Genomic DNA, 21,190 nt, shown 5'->3' with positions numbered 1-21,190 from the left:
GACCAATGGTGAATCTCTGACAGGAGTAAGACTGTCTAAGCATGCTGTTTCCAGAGTTTTCTGTCTTAGGAAAACAGCTCTGGGCAGGTGGTGGTGGCGCACGCCTTTAATCCCAGCACTTGGGAGGCAGAGGCAGGCGGATCCCTGTGAGTTCAAGGCCAGCCTGGTCTACAGAGTGAGTCTATGACGGCCAAGACGACACAGTGAAACCCTGTCTTGAAAAACCAAAAAGGGGGCTGGAGAGATGGCTCAGAGGTTAAGGGTGCTGACTGTTCACCCAGAGGTCCTGAGTTCAATTCCCAGCAACCACATGGTGTACCTGCAGCCAGAGCACTGTATACATAATAAATAAATCTTTAAAAAAAGAAAAGAAAAGAAAAAAGAAAAACCAAAAAGGGAGGGAAAAAAATAAAAAGAAAAAAAGAAAAGGAAAGGAGGAAGGAACTAGCTCCTCCCCCAAATAGTGCTATTTTTTGCACCTGAACAGGCTGACTTTTTTTCTTTTTTCTTTCCTTTTTTTTTCAAGACAAGGTTTCTCTGTGGCCTTGGCTGTCGTGAGTCCAGGCTGACTTTTTAAAATAAGAGAACTGGGGTTGGAGAGATGGCTCAGTGGTTAAGAGCACTGTCTGTTCTTCCAGGGGTCCTGAGTTCAATTCCCAGAAACCACATGGTGGCTCACAACCATTTATAATGAGATCTGGTGTCCTCTTCTGATATACAGGTGTATATGGAGGCAGAACACTGTGTATGTAATAAACAAATAAATATTAAAATAAATAAAATAAGAGAACCTCAAGCCAGGCATGGTGGCGCACGCCTTTAGTCCCAGCACTTGGGAGGCAGGGGAGGCCGAGGTAGGTGGATTGCTGTGAGTTTGAGGCCAGCCTGGTTTACAAAGCAAGTCCAGGACAGCCAAGGCTACACAGAGAAACTCTGTCTCGAAAAACAAAGACAAATAAATAAAAATAAAAATAAAATCAGAGAACTTCAATCTTGGCTTCCCTTCCCACCCCCCATAGGCCGCCAGATCCCTCCCTTGGACCCCCATGAAAATGGAAACAGTGGCGGCATCAAGCTTGGGAACCAGAGCCTGCAGTCCAGCCGGCGGTGCTGCTGAGCTGAGGGCCATGGCACACAGAGCGTAAAGATGCCAGAGCCCTCTCCGGCGGCGTCCAGTGCACAGAAGGACCACACCCTCCGGGCTGACTCTGTCTGCTGGGGAGCGAGCAGCTTTCTACCCTGGAGACCTGCAGGATGCTGGACAGGGAAGTTCCCTGAAAAGAGATTCTGGAAAGCTCACCATAACACCACGACGTGGCCTTCGATTTAGGAAAGGCACCAGCAGGGCTTATACTTGCTAGGTATTAGGTTTAGTTGCCATTTTTTTTTTCTGTTAAAGAAATATTAGAAAGGGTTTAGATTTGTCCACAGACCTCACAGTGCTGTTCTCCTCTGATCTCCTTTGTGCCCTCGTCAGAGCCCGGGGCCAGATCTTCCTTTCTGGCCAGTTCACAAAAGGCAGAAAAGCAGCGTGGTCGGTTGGTTGGCTTTTAAGCTGGCTTTGGAAATAAGCCTTTATTAATCTTCTGAAGGAAGTCAGACACACATAGCTGCACCATCACTCAAACTGAGGATTGATCTTCTGTAAAAGAGACAAAGGTTGCGATAGAAACTGCCATCTGTATCCCTTTTCGTCCCATCCATGAACATTTTCCTAAGGTATGTCGTCTGTAAACCAATCAAATCAGACTAGAGCGTTATGTATTACCTTGGGGTTGGGAGGCCGGGTTTAAAAGAGTGAAGTGGTGGTGGATGGAGGATGGAGGATGGAGGCAGCATCCTGCACGCATCCTCTCCACTTGTGGTGATGATGCGCTCACCGAGCATTTACTAGGAGACTCTGTCACGGTGTCGCGTCTAAGGGGGAAAAAACTAACCAGACAATGTTTGAATCCAAATTGTAGTAATAGCAGCGAATCGTGGGGTACAGCACACCAGGCAGAGGAATGCTACCACCTTAAAATTCTGGACCTCCAGAAGCCTGACATCAGAAGAAGTACTTTACTTTACACTTTGCCAGCTTGGGAGAGAAAGGCCGTCAAGCAGGTTCCAGTCACAGCCGGTGGCTGTCCACTCCAGGATGTATAATAGTCTCCCTGCGTCTCCCAGTTTGAGAGTCAATTGAACTGTAGAATGTGGGGGATAGCAAGTACTTGTCTTGATTCAAGAGTGTCCCTCAGTGTCCCATAGCAGGCATCTCAAACACTGTTAGCAGCAAATGGCACCTGTATGTCATGCCAGGGCCTTCTCAAGGGTTGTCAGTTCCTGTCCTGTGTCACCAGCATCACTGGTGGGCAGCATTCTACGTGCTGGCAAAGACAGTAATGCACTCACTACAGGTGAAACAAAAAATAATTGGGTTGACGTTCAAGTGGCCCCTTTCCAGGTACTATCAAGCTTATTTTTAAGCGCCCTCCCCTCCCTCCCCTCTCCCCTCCCTTCCCCCTTTTGGGGGAAGCTTGCTGGGAGCTTGCATTTGTCCGTCTGTCTAGACTTCCAAGCTGGATTGGGTTTGCAGTGGCTGAACCATCTGGGCTTCACTGATGGTGAGCGTGAGCCACCCTGGGTCTATCGGAGAAGCACATGAGGGAACAAAACCGTGCTTTTCCCAGACTGCATTGCCATTGATATCAAAGCCACACACAGAGGGTAGGTATGTATATGTGTCACCACCACGAGCAAAGAGAGAATGTGGCACTTGGGCACATAAACACTGACACCATCACGGGCCTTCTCTGCAGACAGGTGCTGCAGTGTCTGGTGCTTCTCTGACCACGCTTGGCATTCTTTCTGGGCTGTTTTAACAACTGACCCTAAACCATAAAAATGTATGGAAAGATCTAGAAATTACAGTTGCTCCTGACGTAGGATATTGTGTCATTATCATTGTTCCCAAAATTCCCTTCTCAACTCCCATTTTCTTTTCTCTCACATGTGGCAGGTTGGTGCATGTGTAAATATGATTTTATGTAACCCATTTCAGAATGGCCGTGTTTGGCTCACGACCTTGTGTCTATAAGGCACACACTGTCAAAGGGACTCTTTCTCAACAGAAGTCCCTAAGAACAGCGGTGGAGTTGTGCAAATGCTTTACCCAGGTACAGAATCGACTTGCCATTTTTTTTTAAGTGGTACATTAGGGACTGAATATGACGTCACCTTGCAGACTAGCCTGCATTCTGGCCAACTGTAAGGTCTGTGTGCCCCAGTGGGAATCCCACTCTTTCCTGAGAGAGGTTTGAAGGATTGAAATGTTTCCTCTGCCATCAAGGACTGTGGTCTGTGTAGGGTTCTTGCCGCTCTGCAGTGTTCAGGGCCGGGAGGAAGAAGCCATCGGCCAGCCAACGTTTCTGGCTGTATTCAGACCTGATCCTGTTCTTTACCGTTGCCATGACAAACACCCAGAGTGACCCAGCAGTCACGCCGTCACACGGACTGTCACCCTTTCTGGTGTTTTTGTAAAGGGTTTCCACTTGGGCTGGACCCAGGTTTTGCACCTAGAAGATCCCGTCCGCAGCGCCTAGGACCTGCTCGTCTTATACGCTGTCCTGTGGTCAAGCGTCCCCTCTGCGCTCATTTGTATCGACTGCTTTTGATCTTAACCCACTGGTATCATTCCTACTAATAAATATTTTAAGTTTTACGGAGTATCCTTTTCTTACTATGAGCAGTAAGATGGTTATTTGAAAGTCAACTCGGAATAAAGAGGAACAGGGGCGTCCACTGGCACACTGTGGACAATGTCTAACTGCCATCCACTAAGGAAACAGATAAATAAAACAGGACATGTTCACGTGGTGGAAGGTGTGTGCTGAGGTGAACGCATCATCTACAGTGCGTCACCATGCATCTGGAAGCGGTGTGTGGAAGGCAGGGCTGCGCTGGAGGGGTATGTGGAATAGCCCTCCATAGCTGTGTACTGCACAGCACGGGGAATGGAACCACGGCCCTCCGTGCATGAATAAAGACAGCTGGGGTATCATAGTGGTGATTTATTGATGTGTGGGTGGAAACTTGTGAAGAGGAATGGGACCAGATCAGGTCAAAGGTCAAAGGTGAACATAAGGCATTTAACGGCCAACAGTTTTTATTTATTTTGTAGTATAAAACTCTGAAGCCAAAGCTGGGTGGTGGTAGGGCACACCTTTAATCCCAGCACCAGGAAAGCAGAGGCAGGTGGATCTCTGCTGGCCTCGTCTACACAGTGAGTTCCAGGCCAGCCAGGGATATAGGCTGAGACCCTGTCTCAAGAAGTAAATAGACAAGTCAGTGAATAAGTCTGAAGCCAGTGTGACAAAATGATAGTATTTAATAAATAAGTGATGATAAGTGCTTTGGTAGCCTCTATTTCCCCAATATCAGTCTTGCTCAGAGATGGGGGAATATGGAGGTAAGAGGCAAGGGCTAAGCTAACTTGTCAGTGTGCTAGAAAGATCTCCATCAATGCCAGCCTGGTGGTGCTTACCTCAGCTGTCTCCTCAGCTCCCCTGCCTGCCCACTGGCACCACGCTGGCTCGCACACACCAGTGGAGCTTGTGCTTTCCACATGCAACTTGTGCCAAATAGCTAGAAGGCCTCTGCACTGGAGCCTTGTGTTTCCTTATGGCTGAGATACACCAAAGGCATGCTGGGAAGCTTCTCTGCCTATAAATAACCAAACAAGAAATAGGAAACAACCTACCGTGACTGGAGGGGTGGCTCACTGGGTAAGAGTGCTTGCTGGGTAAGTACAAGCACCTGAGTTTGGGCCCCCAGCACCCACATAAAGCCAGGCGTTGGCCCTGTGTTCCTGCAACCCCAGCACTGGGGGATAGAGATAGGCAGTGGCCAGCCAGGCTTGCAGAAAGTTGAGTTTCAGGTTTGGTGAGAGATTCTATCACGAAAGGAAGATGGAGAATGGTAGAGCAGGAGGCCGATGTCTTCCCATGACCTCCATATACGTGAGCATAGGTGAGCACGAACATGCAGGTACACACATGCCACAAACAAAACAATTAAAAAAGAAAAGCTGAGTGTGGTGCACACATCTGTAATCCCAGCACTCGGGAGGCAAAGGCAGGCAGATCGCTGTGGAGAGGCCAGCCTGGTCTCCAAAGAGAGTCCAGGACAGCCAAGATAACACAGAGAAACCCTGTCTCAAAAAAAAAAAAAAAAAAGTAAAGAAAAAGAAAAGAAAACAGCAAAAGACTTCAGGTTGGAGCCCTCACCATTGAATTCTGATGACTTTATAAGACACGACACCAACCAGATCCCATACCTGTCAGTAACCTTTGTTTTTCAGTGTGTGACATCTTGTTCCATGCAAGGACCCTGCCAGCAAGTAGGTCATCACCAGACGTGGAGAGGGAGTCCGAAAACTCAAGCTAGTGGATAAGGGCTTTCTTATGGCTCTCTATAAGTTACATGTCTGTCTACCCACCCATCTCTCTGATTACCCAGCAATCCACACACCCATCCACCTACCCATCCACTCACTCAACGCTCATCCACCTACCCATCCACTCACTCAACGCTCATCCATCTGCCCATCCATATCTCTAACTATCCACCCATCTACTCACTCCCTCATCCCCACCCCCACTCACCCATCCATTCTCACAAACATACAATTACACATACATACATACATACATACATACGTGTACGTACATACATACATACATACGTACATACACACATACATACATACATACATACATACACACATACATACATACATACATACATACGTACATACACACATACATACATACATACACACATACATACATACATACATACGTACATACATACGCCATCCACCCAGACACCCATGCATCTTTTCACCCACAGCAACCCACCGGTCTGTTCACCCACTCACCTTTCCAATAAGGACTTATTAAGGGCTGCTGTGAATCAAATGCTGAACTAGTCCTCCGTGACCTGATTGATCCACGCAGTTACCAAGCCTAGAACTTAAAGGCAAGTAAACCAAGAATAGCAGGACAGAAAAGAAGTTTCAACTGCAAGACAGCTTGACTTGGAGAGGCTGCGCCTTCTGAGCAGGAACCAAGGTCTTAGGAATATACTCCACTACTCAATTCTGAGATGAGCAAGGTGCTTGGTCTGTCTGGGCCTCAGTTTCCTCCTGTAAAATGGGAGTAATAGGGCCTGGGGAGATGGCACAGCGGTTAGCTGTGCACTGGCTGCTCTTCCAGAGGACCTGGGTTCAACTCCCGGCAACCACATGCAGATCACAGCTGTCTGTAACTCCAGTTCCAGGGGATCTGACACTCTCATTAAGACATACATGCAGGAAAGACACCAATGCCCATAAATAAAAATAAAAAAAAATTAAATGGGGATAATACCGCATGCCAGGGCTAATCCAGAGGTGAAGTGAAGGAAATAACGAGTTAGGGCAGGGACAATAAGCTCCAGCCTTTGACTGGTGCTGGGGGCGGAGGAAATAAACATCTGGGTTGAGGCCAACACACAGGGTCTCCAGGAAAGGCCAAAGGCTGCTTCCTCTCATGGAAAGCAGCACTCGGGCCCCTGATGGTGCCTCCTGCCTGGGCCCACAGGCTTTCACCCGACAGAGGTTCTCGTGGCCGCGGCACCAGGCAGGAAGTCAAACACAACAATCTTCACACTAGCAGAGAGGCTTCTGTACCCAACACTGCCCCAGGTGTTTCACACCACGTCCTCCCTCCTTTGATTTTTCACAACTTTGATGAGGTAGATACTGTTAGCTCCATTCTACAGATGAGGGAACTGAGATTCGAAGCTAAATTGCCCAAGATGACAGCCTGGGAACATGGGCTCGAGGTCAAATGTAAGCTAGCATTAGTTCTTCCTTTCTTTACTCTCATTATTCTAGGGGGGAAAAGGGGGGCTGCAGAAAATGAAACCCATTTGTATTGACAAATTCCCAAGAGCTACTTTCAAATTATATCTCAGTTTGTCCACAAAAATCTGAGAACTGTGCACAGTTCTAATGTTAAGACATTAAAAAAAAATTCTCCTTCTGTGATTGGGGATTGAACCCAGGGCCTTGCAGGTGCCAAGAAGTTTTCCACTCAGCTACATCTTCGGCCCAGTCAATCGCCTTTGTAAGAAAGGATCCTGGAAAACGTAAGGGACGTTTTGAATTCTGCACAGCGAGAAAGTAGGGCAAGCTGTGTCCATGCTGAGTCCTATCCTATTTTGGAAGCAGTTCTCACATCTCCGGAGGACGCTTTTTGCCTGGGGAGCTAAGGGTTAATCAGCTCTGGCTGGAAGAGCAGAGTTGTCCTATTAAAAGGGACTTGCCGGTTTGACTCAACTAGCATCCTATCAGCAAACAGCTGGTCTGACTCTTCCAGAAGGTCGCTCTGCTCTGACTCTCCCTTGTCCTTGATTTTGATGTGGGGACCCTTGCTCAGCCCTCGGTGACCTTCTAAGTGCTTTTGAAATAACTCCTGCACCTGGGTTCAGCAACCTCGACTTTGTGGGGTCTGAGGCCCGGACCTGCTGATAACCCAGCACCCTAACTGGTGTATGTCAGTGAGCAGTGTGGACGACCTTTCTCTGCTTCAACCCTTGTTCTCCCTGGACTTATACGTCTTTCTGTTTGCTTGAAAGAGACCCTGTAACTTGTCTCCTAGGCCCACCCTAGAGCCTCTGTGCTCCCTCCTTACACTTCCTTCTACACTGTTCCCCGATCCTGCGATCCTGTCAACTTATGCAAGCGCTCATGCCTTTGCTAACTGTGACCAGCTGAAGGGAATCTCCTTCACTCCCTCTTCTTTTGTGCTCACAAAATTATAAGAAGTGACTCAGCCGGGCGTGGTGTCACACGCCTTTAATCCCAGTACTCGGGAGGCAGAGGCAGGTGGATCTCTGTGAGTTTGAGGCCAGCCTGGCCTACAAAGTGAGTCCAGGACAGCTAAGGCTCCACAGAGAAACCCTGTCTCGAACCCCCGCCCCCCCCCCCACACACACAAAAGAAGTGACTCTTGGTCTTGTATTCACTTGTTTTCCTCATTTCGTGCTGTCAAGGACTATTAGAAACGCACCCAGAACTGGCTTCCCTAGCGTCACTCTCTCTATTCTGCTTTCATGCTCTCTGTTTCTGGTTTCTGTGTCTTGGGCTCCAACGTTCCTCCAGCTTTTCGCTGTGCGCCCTCAACCTTCTGGCTTGCATACAGCTAGCTTCTGCAAGCCTCTGGCGGTGGTCAGCCTTGAGTCAACTTGACTGGTTTTGGGAGACGCGTTGGAGGCTGGTGAGGCACACCTTTGCCTGTGTTAGTGAGTGTTCAGGCTCTCATCTCATCAGGACTTTGACCCACTCATGGGTTAAATATCTGAATAGACTGGGGGACACCGGAAGGTCCAGTCTGCTTAGAGAAAGCAGGTCCTGGAAGTATGCCTTTGAAGGATGACAAGGCTGTTAGGTCTCAAACCCAGGACAAACGGTTAACTGAGGTACCTGTTCAACATATGAAAGTGGACCAGACCACCAGGTTCTCCCCTCACTCCCTACTTGTTACAGGCAGTGCTGGCTAGTCTTATGTCACCTTGATACAGCATCAGTTATCTGAAAGGAGGGAACTTCAGTTGAGAAAATGCCTCTATAAGATCCCCCTGTGGGCTGGAGAGTTGGCTCAGTGGTTAAGAGCACTGTCTGCTCTTCCAAAGGACCCAGGTTCACTTCGCAGCACCCACATGGCAGCTCACAACTAACTGTCTGTAACTCTGAGATCTGACACCCTCACACCAATTCACATAAATTAAAATTAAATAAAATATTTTTTTACAAATCCAGCTGTAAGGCATTTTCTCAATTAGTGATCTATGGAGGGGGGCAGGAAGGGGAGGGTCCAGCCCATTGTGGGTGTGGCCATCCCTGGGCTGATGGTCCTGAATTTTATAAGAAAGGAAACTGAGCAAGCCCTGGGGAGCAAGCTAGTAAGCAGCACCCTTCATGGCCTCTGCATCAGCTCCTGCCTCCAGGTTCCTGTCCTACTTGAGTTCCTGTCCTGACTTCCTTCAGTGATGACCAGCAGTATGGAAATGTAAGCCAGATAAACCCTTTCCTCCCTGGCTTTGTGGTCATGGTGTTTCCTGCAGCCTTAGAAACCCTGACTAAGACACAGATGGCTGGCATGCTCTACCCACTACCCTAAACCTCATTAGCCCAGAGATTGGGCTGGGCTGTCCCTTCTGCTTCGACTCTCCCTTATATAATCCTTTTGGGTTCTTTTTCTTCCTTCCTTCCTTCCTTCCTTCCTTTCTTTCTTTCTTTCTTTTTTTTTTGTTATTGTTGTTTTTTTGAGACATGGTTTCTCTGTGTAGCTGTAACTGTCCTGGACTCACTTTGTAGATGAGGCTGGCCTTGAACTCACAGTGATCCACCTGCCTCTGCCTTCCTAGTGCTGGGGATAAAGGTGTGCGCCACTATGGGCCCCAGCTTCCCTTTTGGTTTCTTAGTCTCCTGTTTCTCCCCTCCCCCCTTTTCCCACACGGCCTGCCTCAGGGGCTTCTTTACTCTGGGCTTCCCCAGATGTCTCTGCCTCTGGCTTTGCTCCCCCTCTTAGGTACAATAAACTCCTCCACCGTACCTAGGTGCTGTCACAGCCTCCTTTTTATTTATGTGGTGCAGAAACCTTTCTTCCTTTTTGGCTTTTCTTGTCGCTGCCTTGGGCTCTGCTCATCATGCTCCTTCCTGCCTCTGAGGGGTTGAAATGTCTGAAACTGGGAGTGTGGAGAAGTTTTCTTAAGTTGTTCTGCGGGCACTTCATCGGAGCAATGAAAGCCAATCTCTCTCTCTCTCCCTCTCTCTCTCTCTCTCTCTCTCTCTCTCTCTCCCCCTCTCCCCTTTCCCCTCCTTCCCTCCAATATTCCATTTTCCTGATGATATAATCTAATTTGAAAAATGAGCTTCATCAATTACTTCTAGGGGTTTGACCTCCAAATTGTAGTCTGACCTAACTCCATTGCAGAGGTGAGACCTTGCCCCCCACCCCAAGTGCTTGATAGGGTGCCCTGTGGGTGTCCTGCCTCAGGCACCCTCTCGGGTGCGTGCAGCCCAGTCCACCTTGTCAGCGAGGAGTTCATGCATAACGTTCTTTTATCGGCTCCAGCTTCATAGGTTCTTAATATGCTGTATTTCCGCTGTTGTGACAGCTTCTGAGCAGAATTCTCTGGATTCTATCTTTGGCCCTCAGGCCTTTTTGAGGTTGCCCCCAGGATGTGTATGTTAGAAATCCAGTCCTCAGTTCAAGGGTGTTAAGCTGTGAGTTCTGTAAAAACCATTTATGTCATTAGTGCTCTGCCATCATGAATGTGGATGTGGATTTGCTATCTTGTAACAGACTTGTCAAAAAAACCCACTTTGTTCAGCTGGGCGGGAGTGGTCGTGCATAACTAATCCCAGAACTTGGGAGGCAGAGGCAGGTAGATCGAAGCCAGCCTGGTCTACAAAGTGAGTCCAGGACAGCCAAGGCTACACAGAGAAACCCTGTCTTGAAAAACTAAAACAAAAAAAAAAAAAAAAAAAAAAAAGAAAGAAAGAAAAGAGAAAAACACCTCTCTCTCTCTCTCTCTCTCTCTCTCTCTCTCTCTCTCTCTCTCTCTCACACACACACACACACACACACACACAAAACAACATGGCAGGATGCCACACACTTTCTCTAGACCCTTCCTTGGTTTTCAAACTCTGGAATCACATGTACTATGAGCATGCTAATCGCTGCATGGATGTGAGGTGTGTTTCTGAGCTTGCTTTTTTACTGTACTAATTTCTCTATTTGACCCCCCCAACCCCCAGTCACCTTCTTTTGCCTGTTGCCTTTGCCATAACATGGTGTGGCACAAAGGTCTTGGCCATATGACAGCCGAATGATCTTGGACTTGTCAGATTTGGAGTGAGGTGGTAAGAAATAAATTTATTTTCTTTCTGTTTTACCCAGTCTGTGATAGTCTATTATGACAGAAAAAGGTGGACTATGACAGATCTACTGTAGAATGTGCTAGAAGTGAATATGCAAAAGTGGGCCTGCTACGGTGCCGATCAAACAGCGTCCTTTCTCAAAACTTTTCTGTGACATTCCTTATAGTCATGTTTTTTTTGTTGCTGTGATAAAACACCATGACCAAATAAAACCAAAACCAAAAAAAAAAAAAAAAAAACCACCATGACCAAAAGGAACTTACTTATAGAAAAAATGTATTTGGGCAAATACTTCTAGAAGGTAAGTCCATGGTGTTCAGGGAGGCATGGCAGCACGAGCAGCAAGCTGGCTGGTCGCATTTTCCTTCCACACGAAGGAGGCAGAGACATCACATCTTCAAGCAGAAGCATGAAGCAGAGAGAATGAGGTGGAAGTGGCGTAAACCCTCAGCATCTCCGCCCCCCCACCCCCCCTCGTCATACCCCCCAAGGTATACCTCCTAACCAACTGAGGAAATAACTGTTCAAAAACCTGAGCCTGTGGGGAGACACTGCCCATTCAGAAAACGTGCACCCCACTGCAAGTAAGATGAAACTCTAAGTCTGCATCCAATGGGGAAATGTCTAACCCAGCCTCCTCGTGGGCTGGAGACCTCTTGCTCTGCCCCCTCCACACCGGTTTCCTTTCCTTTGCTCTCCCTGTGAGGTCACCCCTATCTCCTCCTCTTTTCCCGACCTCTCTCCGCCCTCCTATTCATAGACGTGGGAACAGATTATTGGCATCTAAGTTAAGTTCAAACAGTACCATCAAAGGTAGTGGCACTTTGTCCTACACACAATGAGTCTAGCGCTGAAATGTCAGTTTTATTCTTTCCCTTCTTCTTCTGAGTCAAGTAATCAAGTATTGCTTTGGGAGGCAGAGGGTTGGGGAGTGAGGGGAGCGCACAGGACACAGGCATCTCCATCCTATTGTACAAGTAGTCATTGAGCATTTGTGGTATGGCACACTGTGCAAGAGGCTAGAGCCACCAAGGCTTGCCTTCATCCCCAAGAAGCTCAGGTTTGGGCAGGAGAGGACAGACTTAGGCCACATGACTCCTACTTCATCATGTGTGTGGTCAGATGTGAGGGCTAAAGGGGCCAGGACCATGTCCAGGGTTGTTTTAACTATTTGCTGTTCAGTGTTCTGGGTTTTCATCTTCTGTGAACAGTTTGTTTTTCATTTTGTTTTTCGAGACAGGGTTTCTCTGTGTAGCCTTGGCTGTCCTGGACTCACTTTGTAGACCAGGCTGGTCTACACTTGAACTCACAGTGATCTGCCTGCCTCTGCCTCCCCAGTGCTGGGATTAAAGGCGTGCACCACCACCGCCCGGCTCTGTGAACGGCTTGTCAATGTCTTGTGGGGGACAGTTCCTTTCATGTCCCTTCTCTTTGGTCAGGGGCTGATGTAGTCAGGCTTCTCTAAGGATTGCATGATAGAGTGAATCTATACTTATTAGAATGGGTCACCCGCTAAGACCTGCGCAGTCCAACAATGGCTGTCTCCTGGCGGAAAGGCCAAAGATTCTGTAACTGTCTAACCCGTGAAGCTCAGGGTCTCAGCTGGCCTCCAGTCTAGGCTGGATCCCAACAAAGCGGCTTCTAATGCCAGTGGTGGACCGCCTCAGGAGCAGCATAAGGATACGGGCAAACAGACAAGCTGTGAAACCTTACAGGGCGAGGTCAGGATAACAGAGGTGGGGATGGATGGTTAGGGCCTGTCTTGTGCTCTGCTCAACACGAACAAGTGTCTGCTACGGGCTCTCACTGCCACTAAAGCTGCTCTGAAATTGTGAACCGACATAGACCTTGACCCCGAGCTTGTTTCTGACAGGCATTTAAAGAGAAACAACACAGACAGAATGGGTCAGTTTTACTTCCTTTTCATGTATCAGCTTTTTTCTTTTTCTTTTTTTTTTCCCTCCTTTGGTTTTCGAGACAGGGTTTCACTGTGTAATCTTGGCTGTAGACCAGGCTGGCCTCGAACTAACGGAGATCCACCTGCTTCTGTCTATAGGTGTGGGCTGCTGTTCCCGGCTCACATATCGGTTTTGTAAGTCTTCTGTTAGGAAATCTGTACTTTTTTTATAAATCAAAAAGTCACAATTTATGGCAGCTTACCATTGTGAGTCTGGTCCTCAGTACTCTCCTTGTAGAGGCAGAAGCGAATCCTCCAAGCAAATTCCAACTTCCTTCTAGCAGGTTGTTCAACACTGCGGTCATGGCCCCTTGCAGCTGGGGTTGTAGGTGCAGCTTAGATTCCCAGTCCTTGAACCTGCTTCCTACCTGGCTCTACCCTGTCTTTCCAGAAGCCCAGTGGGAAGGAACGTAGGAGCAGAATCAGTGTTTACCACTAGCTTTGAGCTGAGAGGAAACCCAGAGGCTCATGGGATTGGATCTCTAGCGGAATGTTCTTGGAGCCAACCTTGGTGGTGGTGCTGGTTTCCTCTTGCCTCCCTGCCTCCCCACCTCCCCATGGGCAGGTCTGTTCTGCAGTGCTGTGCAATGTTTGGAGACCAAGTAAGATCCTTTCAGGCTAGCTCAGAACTGTTTAAACCACCTTGTGCTTGAAATAGCTGGTTGTTTGCATCCTAAGACACACCTGGCTCACTAAAGGCTCCCAAGCAACTGGGAGACGTACTTGAGCTGAAGGAAAACACAGGTCATGGCAAGTGGAGTGAAAACTCTTCAGAGCCATGAGTATTTCACTTGAAATCCATAAACTGCATGAGGGAGAATCAAACAGCTCATAGCACTGCTAAGCCGAACACGTGACCAAGACCCCTAAGGCCGTGGCAGCAGCCGCAGCAGCAGCAGCCACAGCAGCAGTAGCCACAGTAGCAGCAGCCACAGCAGCAGCTGCAGCACAGATTTCCTCTCTTGCTAGCACAGCTGGGTATAGTGCAGCTTCAAACGTTTTCTGAAAGGGAGCTAACCTTTCCTGTGGGCCTTTCCTCTGTGGGATTAAGGGGGAGCATAGGAGGAGCTGGCTTGCCAAATTAAACGTGCCTATTAGGATTTCATCACCCGGGGCCCTCTCTGCTGTGTGTTAGCCCTGTGTTTCAGCTTCCTTTCCGTGGGAGCCACTGTGCCAGCGCTCTGACCTCTCGCTGGCTTTGCTTGGCGCTGAGCTGAGCAGCACAGCCAGGCTTCACTGCAGCAGGAGGCACTGCACTCTTTCTAACACAGGGACTCTTGCCCCTGACCTCTTTTCCCAGCAGCATGGCTTCTTTGCTCTCTCTAGGCCTCCACGGTCCACTGGTCTAAGTGTTCCCAGCCCCACTCAGGTATATGTGCAGGACTGACAGGTCCTTGGCTTTTCCCCAGCGGGCTAAAGAGGCCAGAGCCTGCCCCTCTGTCTTAGGCACCCATCCATCCCTCTGCTCTGCGGGGACAAGTACTGGGTAGGCTGTGGAATCCATCTGTGGTTCTTCCTGCCCCACCCCCAACCCCCAGAGCCGGAGAGGGCGACTTTCAGCTTTCCTGTGAGTGCATAAAACCAACATCTGTGCTGGTGCGTAGAGCTGGAGGGGAGAGGCCCGGATACCGCCTGTCCGCTGGCTTCCGCGGCTTATATCAGGGAAGCGGAAATGTCCTCACTTCTTCCTCTGAGCTAGGGAGTCTCATCCATATCATAAGTCACAATCCACTCCCTGATGCCTTTGTAAAGCCCACACCCAAGGAACGAAGTCCAGGAAGTCCACGTAACAATGAGCAAGGTCCCTGCACATCCCTTTTATGACAGCAACAACTGTCAAAGTGCGAAGATGTGACGTATTAAGCTCTCAGCCCTAAATGAAACATCTGTATCAGCTCCCCCACCCCACCCTGGTTTCCCCCCTCCCCCCTCTCTCCATCACAGAAGAGAGGGCGGAAAGAATGCTAGAGGCAGGGGGCAGGGAGGAATGCTGTGCAGCAGGTACCTATGCAAGATTAAACCAAGATGAGTCAGCGTTCCAGCAGCCAGTGCTGGCTGGACTCAGTGGGCTACCAAAAGGACAAGAGATGTGAAGTGAGGGAAGGAGCTGTGTTGGGAATGTCTAGGGAGGTAGGAAAGAGGGGGTCTTTGGAGGTGGATGTGTGTGGGGCTTGTGGACCGCGCCTCCGGGGGAAGTGGCATGGGACTGTCGAGATGGAGTGTGTAAACCCTGGAAGAGATTTAAAATCTCCTTCTGAGAGCAGATGGTGTGGGATAAAGCTCTCTCCTGTTTCTGTGCCTGACCCAGGAGCACGTGACATAAGCCCACGATGGCTACAGGTGGTCAGTCATGTGAGCTTGTCACCTGTTATTTTTTCCCCCATGGAAATAGAGCATCCCCAGCATTCTAGTTCCAGCCAATGAGATGTGTTCACACAGCCCCAAACCCCTCCTCACGGCCCAAGGTTTATAAAGTCCCTCCTCACAAAACAAAGCACACCATGTATGTCATCAAAGACTGTCTGAGGTTTGATGTTTATTCTGGGCTAAGGGCCTCTGTCTCCCCGAAGAATCCATTGCTGGCACCCTAAACGGCCACCGTATAAGCCCTCGTGGTTGCGACGGACATCTGCTGTTCATCAGCAAGTCAGGGCAGTTCTCCATTGCAGCTCCTGCTGGCTGGTCCCAAAGCAGCCATTCTGTTCGGCCCGAGTCAAGTCAGGCTTCTGCTGCCTCTTGGCTCAGTTTCGGAGCCTGAGCTCCCACTGCTGTCTAGGGCCAGCAGTCCAACTAAAAGAGCCATAACCCTTTGCTGTGGAGGAACCTTTTTCGCGCCCATGTTCAGCCAGGCGGGAAATCCTGTGCCAGGGACCTAATTCTGCATTCCACCCTTCCCTGCCCACATCCCCCAGGGAAGTGGGACTCTGAACCCAGAGCTTCTTCCTATCCCATGCTCGGGCCTTGCAGTGGAGAAGTGTGCGCGACTTCTGGCTCAGTGCCCTGTGGCATCCAGGCATTCCAAGGAACGTGGGACCATAGACATGACCAAGATATGTTGTTTGAAATTGTCAAAGAACAGATAAAATATATTCGGTTGAAAAAAAAAAGACTTTGCTGATATTAGCCTCAATTTGCCCCTTGGTAAACTGCTTTTATATCAAAGCCCAGATGACTACATCACTTTTAGTAGCTGTTTCAAAGCTCTATACACAACACGGACACACAGCCTTCTTAGTGTTTACGGTTAGTATTGTGTGGTAAGAGAAACATGAGAACTTCTTACACAAAAATCAAAACAAAAGGATATGTCGAGAATGCAAAACTTGGGCTGGACAGAGGGCTACTCTTCCAGAGGACCCACATTTGATTCCCAGCACCCACATGCAGCTCCCAACTGTCTGTAACTCACTTTCAGGGGATTTGATGCCCTCTTCTAGCCTCTGTGGGCACCAGACACGTAAGTGGTACCCAGACATACATGTAGGTAAACACCCATATACATAAACTAAAATGTAAAACTTTCTTGACATGCAAAACCTCACCTCATTTTCACGCATATTCCTGGATCTGGATTGCTATGCAGAGTAAATGTGGAAAATAAGCAAGTGACCTCAAAATAAACAGATTTCTGAAAGGTGTGTGGTGTGTGTGTGTGTGTGTGTGTGTGTGTGTGTGTGTGTGTGTGTGTGTGTTTTGCTAAAGATGGAACCCAGAAGCCAGGCATCGTGGCTCCTTGGGAGGCAGAGGCAGGCGGATCACTGTGAGTTCGAGGCTAGCCTGGTCTACAAAGCGAGTTCAGGACAGCCAAGGCTACACAGAGAAACCATGTCTCAAAAAACCAAAAAAAAAAAAAAAAAAAAAAAAAAAGAAAGAAAGAAGGAAAGAAAGAAAAGATGGCATCTGGAGTCTCATGCATGCTAGGCAAGCTATACTCGGGAGCTCCACCCCAGCCTTGTGGAGAGGTAATTTGACTGCAGTTATGTTATGCATGATGAAGTACACAGGGCTGACTGAACTGGACCTAGCCACAAGGAAACTGCTCTTCAGGGAAAGGTGGGAGGATGGTGGAGCGCGAGCAGGGCTTGTGAGAAGGGACGGGGTGTGAGGACCGGTTTGCTCCCCAAGTGCCCTCGAGTTGGAAGCTTGTTTTCAGTGTAGCAATGTTGCGAGGCGGGGTGGCGGTGTCTTTGTGTGTTCTTCCTTCAGGAGGGATTAAGGTGGTTCTCGTTGGATCCTTAGCTACTTCTTGTGAGGAGAGTGTGCTGGCTAGGTTTATTTCAACCCCACACAAGCTGGGAGTCATCTCAGAGGGGGATCCCCAGTTGAGAAGATCAGGCTGTAGACAAACCTGTAGGACATTTTCTTAATTAGTAATGGATGCAGGTGGCCCCAGCTCATGGTGGGTGGGGCTGTCCCTGCGTGCATGCAGCACCCCTCCATGGCCTCTGCACGAGCTCCTGTCTCCAGGTTCCTGCTTGTTTGAGTCCCTGCCATGGCTTTTCCTCAGTGGACTGATTCAGGACAGGTAAGCCAGATAAGGCCTTTCACCCCGCCCCCCCCCCCCAGGTTGTGTTTGGTTGTCATGTTTGGTCACAGCATTAGTAACCTTAACTGTGACAGAGAGCATGTATAGTCTTCTCCACCTCAGGCTTCCGGTGTCATCATGTGATTTTCCTGTTTGGCCTTTCCATGTTGTTGGGACCTCATATCTACCGTGAAGCCCCCATAGGAGCCAAGCTAGTGCTGGTGGTGCCATTCCCTAAGACTTCCAGCAATCTGATCTAAATAAATCTCATGCTTTTATAAAGTACATAGCTGCAGTCATGGTAACAGAAAAACAGACTAACATAATTAGTGAGTTATAAAGAGAAATACGGGGCCTAGAGAACCCTGGAGGAAAATTATAAGAAAGTTGGTTTACATTCCTGGTATAGACAGACCATTTGGCTAAAGATAGAGTCCAGGATCATATTTGAGCATGGCCTTTGAACTTTGACCTATCCTGCTGGGTAACTTCTCTAGGGCTTAGTTTCCCTATCTGTAAGGTGCTGATCACAATGGATCTTACCTCAGTGGCTGCTTGTCCCTGAGGAAATAATGCCTGTTTATGTGTCCATAACCTTGCACAGCCTGACCACCAGCTCTGAGGCTGACATGGAGCTCTCCAATGCCTCTGTTGGGAGTACTGCTTAGGAAGGTGGGCTATGGAGTGCTGCCTGGGTATTAAGGAGTAGCATATTTTGTTCTTAGTTTGGCTACAGAAGAAACATCGAAGGAGGACCAAAAAAGATGAATCAAGATAAGGGGCCGGACAGCAGCAGGGTTCAAGCAGCAGCCCCCAAGGAGCCAGACATGAAACTAAACAATCAACAAAAAATGAATGAAAGTGACACCAATGGTAAGAAGGAAAGGAAGAGGGTGGCCTTAGGGATCTCTGAATTTGGGGAGTAGGTGGCCCGTGTTAAACCAAGAAAGGAAAGTTGTTTTGAAAGCAACAAGGACACACAAAAGACCCATGTAATCACTGATGTGGCTGTCTGGTGAACGAAGTTACTCAAATCTGTACATCATCAGATTAGCTCATCTCTAAGAATAAGTCTTCCTTGGAGTGGATAGTCAGTCTTTTGTTTCTCCTTTTGCATTTCTATTTTATTTATTTATTTAATTTTTGTTGTTGTTGTTGTTGTTGTTCAGAAAATCCACTACAGGTTCTATCCAAAACCGATGGTTTTCTGGTCCCAGAGTTCTTGGATACAGCCCAGTCCAAAGAGAACACTGTTGTCCCCATGGTCAGCAGCACACTCCATATGTCCGCAGAGGAGTCTGAGGTCCCACAGCAGGTTAGTGGCACCACCAAGTTCTCAGAGAAGACCACCCACCCCCAACATGGAGGTAGCCACAAGTCCTCAGAAAAAACCACCCAGTTGAAGCAGGAAAACATGTCTAAAACCTCAGGCTACCCCATGCAGACCAAACATAGCAACATCCCTAAGTCCTTGGAAAAAAACACCCATCCCAAACACGGACCCACCCACAAGCCTTCAGCAAACACCATCCAATCTAAGGAGGCCAAGATGCTCAAGTCATCTGAGGATACCATCCAATCCAAAGAAGGTGGCGTGCCCAAGCCCTCAGAAGACATCAGGTCCAAGAAGGATGAAATCCCCAAGTCCTCACAGGGCACCATCCTGTCCAAAGAGGGTAAAGCCCACAAGCCCTTAAAAGATAGTGTCATGTCCAAGGAGAGTGTAATCCCCAAGTCCTCACAGGATGCCATCCTGTCCAAGGAGGGCAAAGCCCACAAGCCCTTAAAAGATAGTGTCATGTCCAAGGAGAACGTAATCCCCAAGTCCTCACAGGATGCCATCCTGTCCAAGGAGGGTAAAGCCCACAAGCCCTTAAAAGGCAGTGCCATGTCTAAGGATGGAGAAATGGCCCAGTCCTCACTGGACAGCCCTCAGTCAAAGGAGGGTAACATTAACACATCCTTGAGAGATGCCATCCTGTCCAAGGAGGGAGACCTTCCAAAGTCCCTAGAGGACACCATCCAGTCTAAGGAAGGAGAGATCAAGTCCCTAGAGGGTGCCATCCAGTCTAAGGAAGGAGAGATCAAGTCCCTAGAGGGCACCATCCGGTCCCAGGAAGGTGACATTATCGAGTCTTCAGAAGGCATGGTGCAGCCCACCCAAAGCAAATTACATTTTGAAGAGGAAGTGGAGTTCCTGGAGGAGGAAGACATGGTGAGGGTGATCATGGGCAAGGAGGAGTTTGAGGAGGCACTCAAAGAAGCGGGCGAGAGGCTGGTGGCCGTGGATTTCTCGGCCTCTTGGTGCGGGCCCTGCAGGGTCATCAGGCCACACTTCCATTCGCTGTCCCTGAAGTACGAGGACGTGGTGTTCCTGGAAGTGGATGCTGACGACTGCCAGCAGCTGATACAGGACCTTGATATCTTAAGCCTCCCAACTTTTCAGTTTTATAAAAAAGAAGAAAAGTTGGCTGAGTTTTCTGGCGCCCTTGTGGAAAAACTTGAAACAAGCATTGCAGAATTAAAGTAATCATATATTCTGAGAACATTACGAATTAGTTGATAGCCGATTTCTTTTTAATTTGCAGAAAACCAAACCAAACCAAACCAAACCAAACCAAACAAAACAAAACCAAATAAGACAAATATGCTCACCTACATAGCTCTGCTTGTTTGTCAGAAACATGAAGGCCCACCTTTTATCTGACTGAATCAAAGCACAGTGTGACCATGATTTTTGTGGAGGGTGTGGGGTGGGGTAGGGGTAAAGGTAAATTAGAAATTCCCTGAGTGGAGATTGTAAATCTTGCAATCTTTTTTTTTTCCTTTCCATCTTGAAAATCTTGCCCTTTGGGTATTTGCAGCAACACTGGACATGCAGCGGTCACCCTGTAGAAGTACATACCTGAAGGGCAGTGGAAAGTTCCTGTCCCATGTATTTACCGCTACTCACACATCTTTAGGGGATTTAATAAGAAACTTCCGAAAGGGTTGGGCTGAGTCATGGGTCTTTGTTTTCTTTTATCCTATGCCCATGCACCAAGGCTGTTTCCAGTTTGTAGAGATCAATTTACTAATCTTTGCTCACAAAACCTGAGACAGAACTCTAAACCAGGCTTCTAGAGGCTTAAGCCTGAGCCACCATTGATGGCATTATGACATCAGTGCCTTGGCGGAAAAGGACTTGCACTGTCTGGCTCCTGGTAACGGACAGAGCTGGAGATTCCTCTTCTCAGGTGTCTCCCGGACCAAAGATCCAGGTCTGGGCTGGGTGGTAACTCGGTTCAGAGGTTCCGTTCTTTTAAGTAGTCTGCGAAGGTTTGGTTGCCCCACAGTGCCAGTCCTGCCTAACAAGACAACTGGATGCGTTTGCCTAGCTTCACTGACTTCCAGAAGTTACTTTGGGTCCCTTTGCTCTAGTCACTACTGTTAGTGCAACAAAAACATTTGACGGGAGGCCTACCCTCAGTGAATTCTAAGTGGCCAAAGCCATGTTATTAGTCACTATATAGCAGAGTTCTAGAACTTACCCCCTAAATGCTCCTTTGCACCTGTTGAACAGCTCATTCTCCTTGTGCCATGTTGGGAGCCACCATTCTGTTTTCTTTTGATTTAAAGTATTTTTTTTTTTGGTTTTTCGAGACAGGGTTTCTCTGTGTAGCCTTGGCTGTCCTGGACTCGCTTTGTAGACCAGGCTGGCCTCGAACTCACAGCGATCCGCCTGCCTCTGCCT

The 21,190-nt window shown here is 48.4% G+C and overlaps 2 protein-coding genes and 1 long non-coding RNA gene across 3 annotated transcripts in view; 2 read left to right on the top strand and 1 right to left on the bottom strand.

Moving 5' to 3' along the window:
* The window catches only part of RAB31 (RAB31, member RAS oncogene family), a 113,843-nt gene extending 110,140 nt beyond the window's left edge, over positions 1–3,703 (top strand). Inside the window, exon 7 of the mRNA XM_084778183.1 lies at positions 1,020–3,703. Coding sequence (XP_084634309.1) covers positions 1,020–1,117 — 98 coding nt within the window. The 3' untranslated portion in view covers positions 1,118–3,703. The remainder of the gene's footprint in view (positions 1–1,019) is intronic.
* Positions 3,704–10,110: 6,407 nt separating this feature from the next.
* On the bottom strand, positions 10,111–13,398 carry LOC311595460. The gene is made up of 3 exons (XR_014778450.1): positions 13,136–13,398; positions 11,239–11,370; positions 10,111–10,322 (listed from the first exon to the last, which is right to left on the bottom strand). It is a non-coding gene; the product is annotated as an uncharacterized lncRNA (long non-coding RNA).
* Positions 13,399–18,044: 4,646 nt separating this feature from the next.
* On the top strand, positions 18,045–20,050 carry TXNDC2 (thioredoxin domain containing 2). Its single transcript, XM_084779359.1, has 2 exons — positions 18,045–18,330; positions 18,627–20,050. The coding sequence occupies exons 1-2, from the start codon at positions 18,222–18,224 to the stop codon at positions 19,985–19,987; spliced, it is 1,470 nt and encodes a 489-aa protein (XP_084635485.1). The 5' UTR covers positions 18,045–18,221; the 3' UTR covers positions 19,988–20,050.
* Positions 20,051–21,190: the final 1,140 nt, after the last annotated feature.

Source organism: Acomys minous (assembly GCF_964271855.1).
Source record: "Acomys minous genome assembly, chromosome: 4".
Classification (NCBI taxonomy): domain Eukaryota; kingdom Metazoa; phylum Chordata; class Mammalia; order Rodentia; family Muridae; genus Acomys; species Acomys minous.
The sequence above is the reverse complement of the archived record's forward strand: the minus strand, read 5'-3'. Positions and strand labels throughout refer to the sequence as shown.

What these genes read in the sequence shown, in the direction of transcription:
- TXNDC2 (XM_084779359.1), top strand. Translation starts at nt 18,222, where the DNA reads ATGAATCAAGATAAGGGGCCGGACAGCAGCAGGGTTCAAGCAGCAGCC. An exon ending in GAATGAAAGTGACACCAATG is followed by an intron (nt 18,331 to 18,626) that starts GTAAGAAGGAAA and finishes GTTGTTGTTCAG; the next exon opens with AAAATCCACTACAGGTTCTA.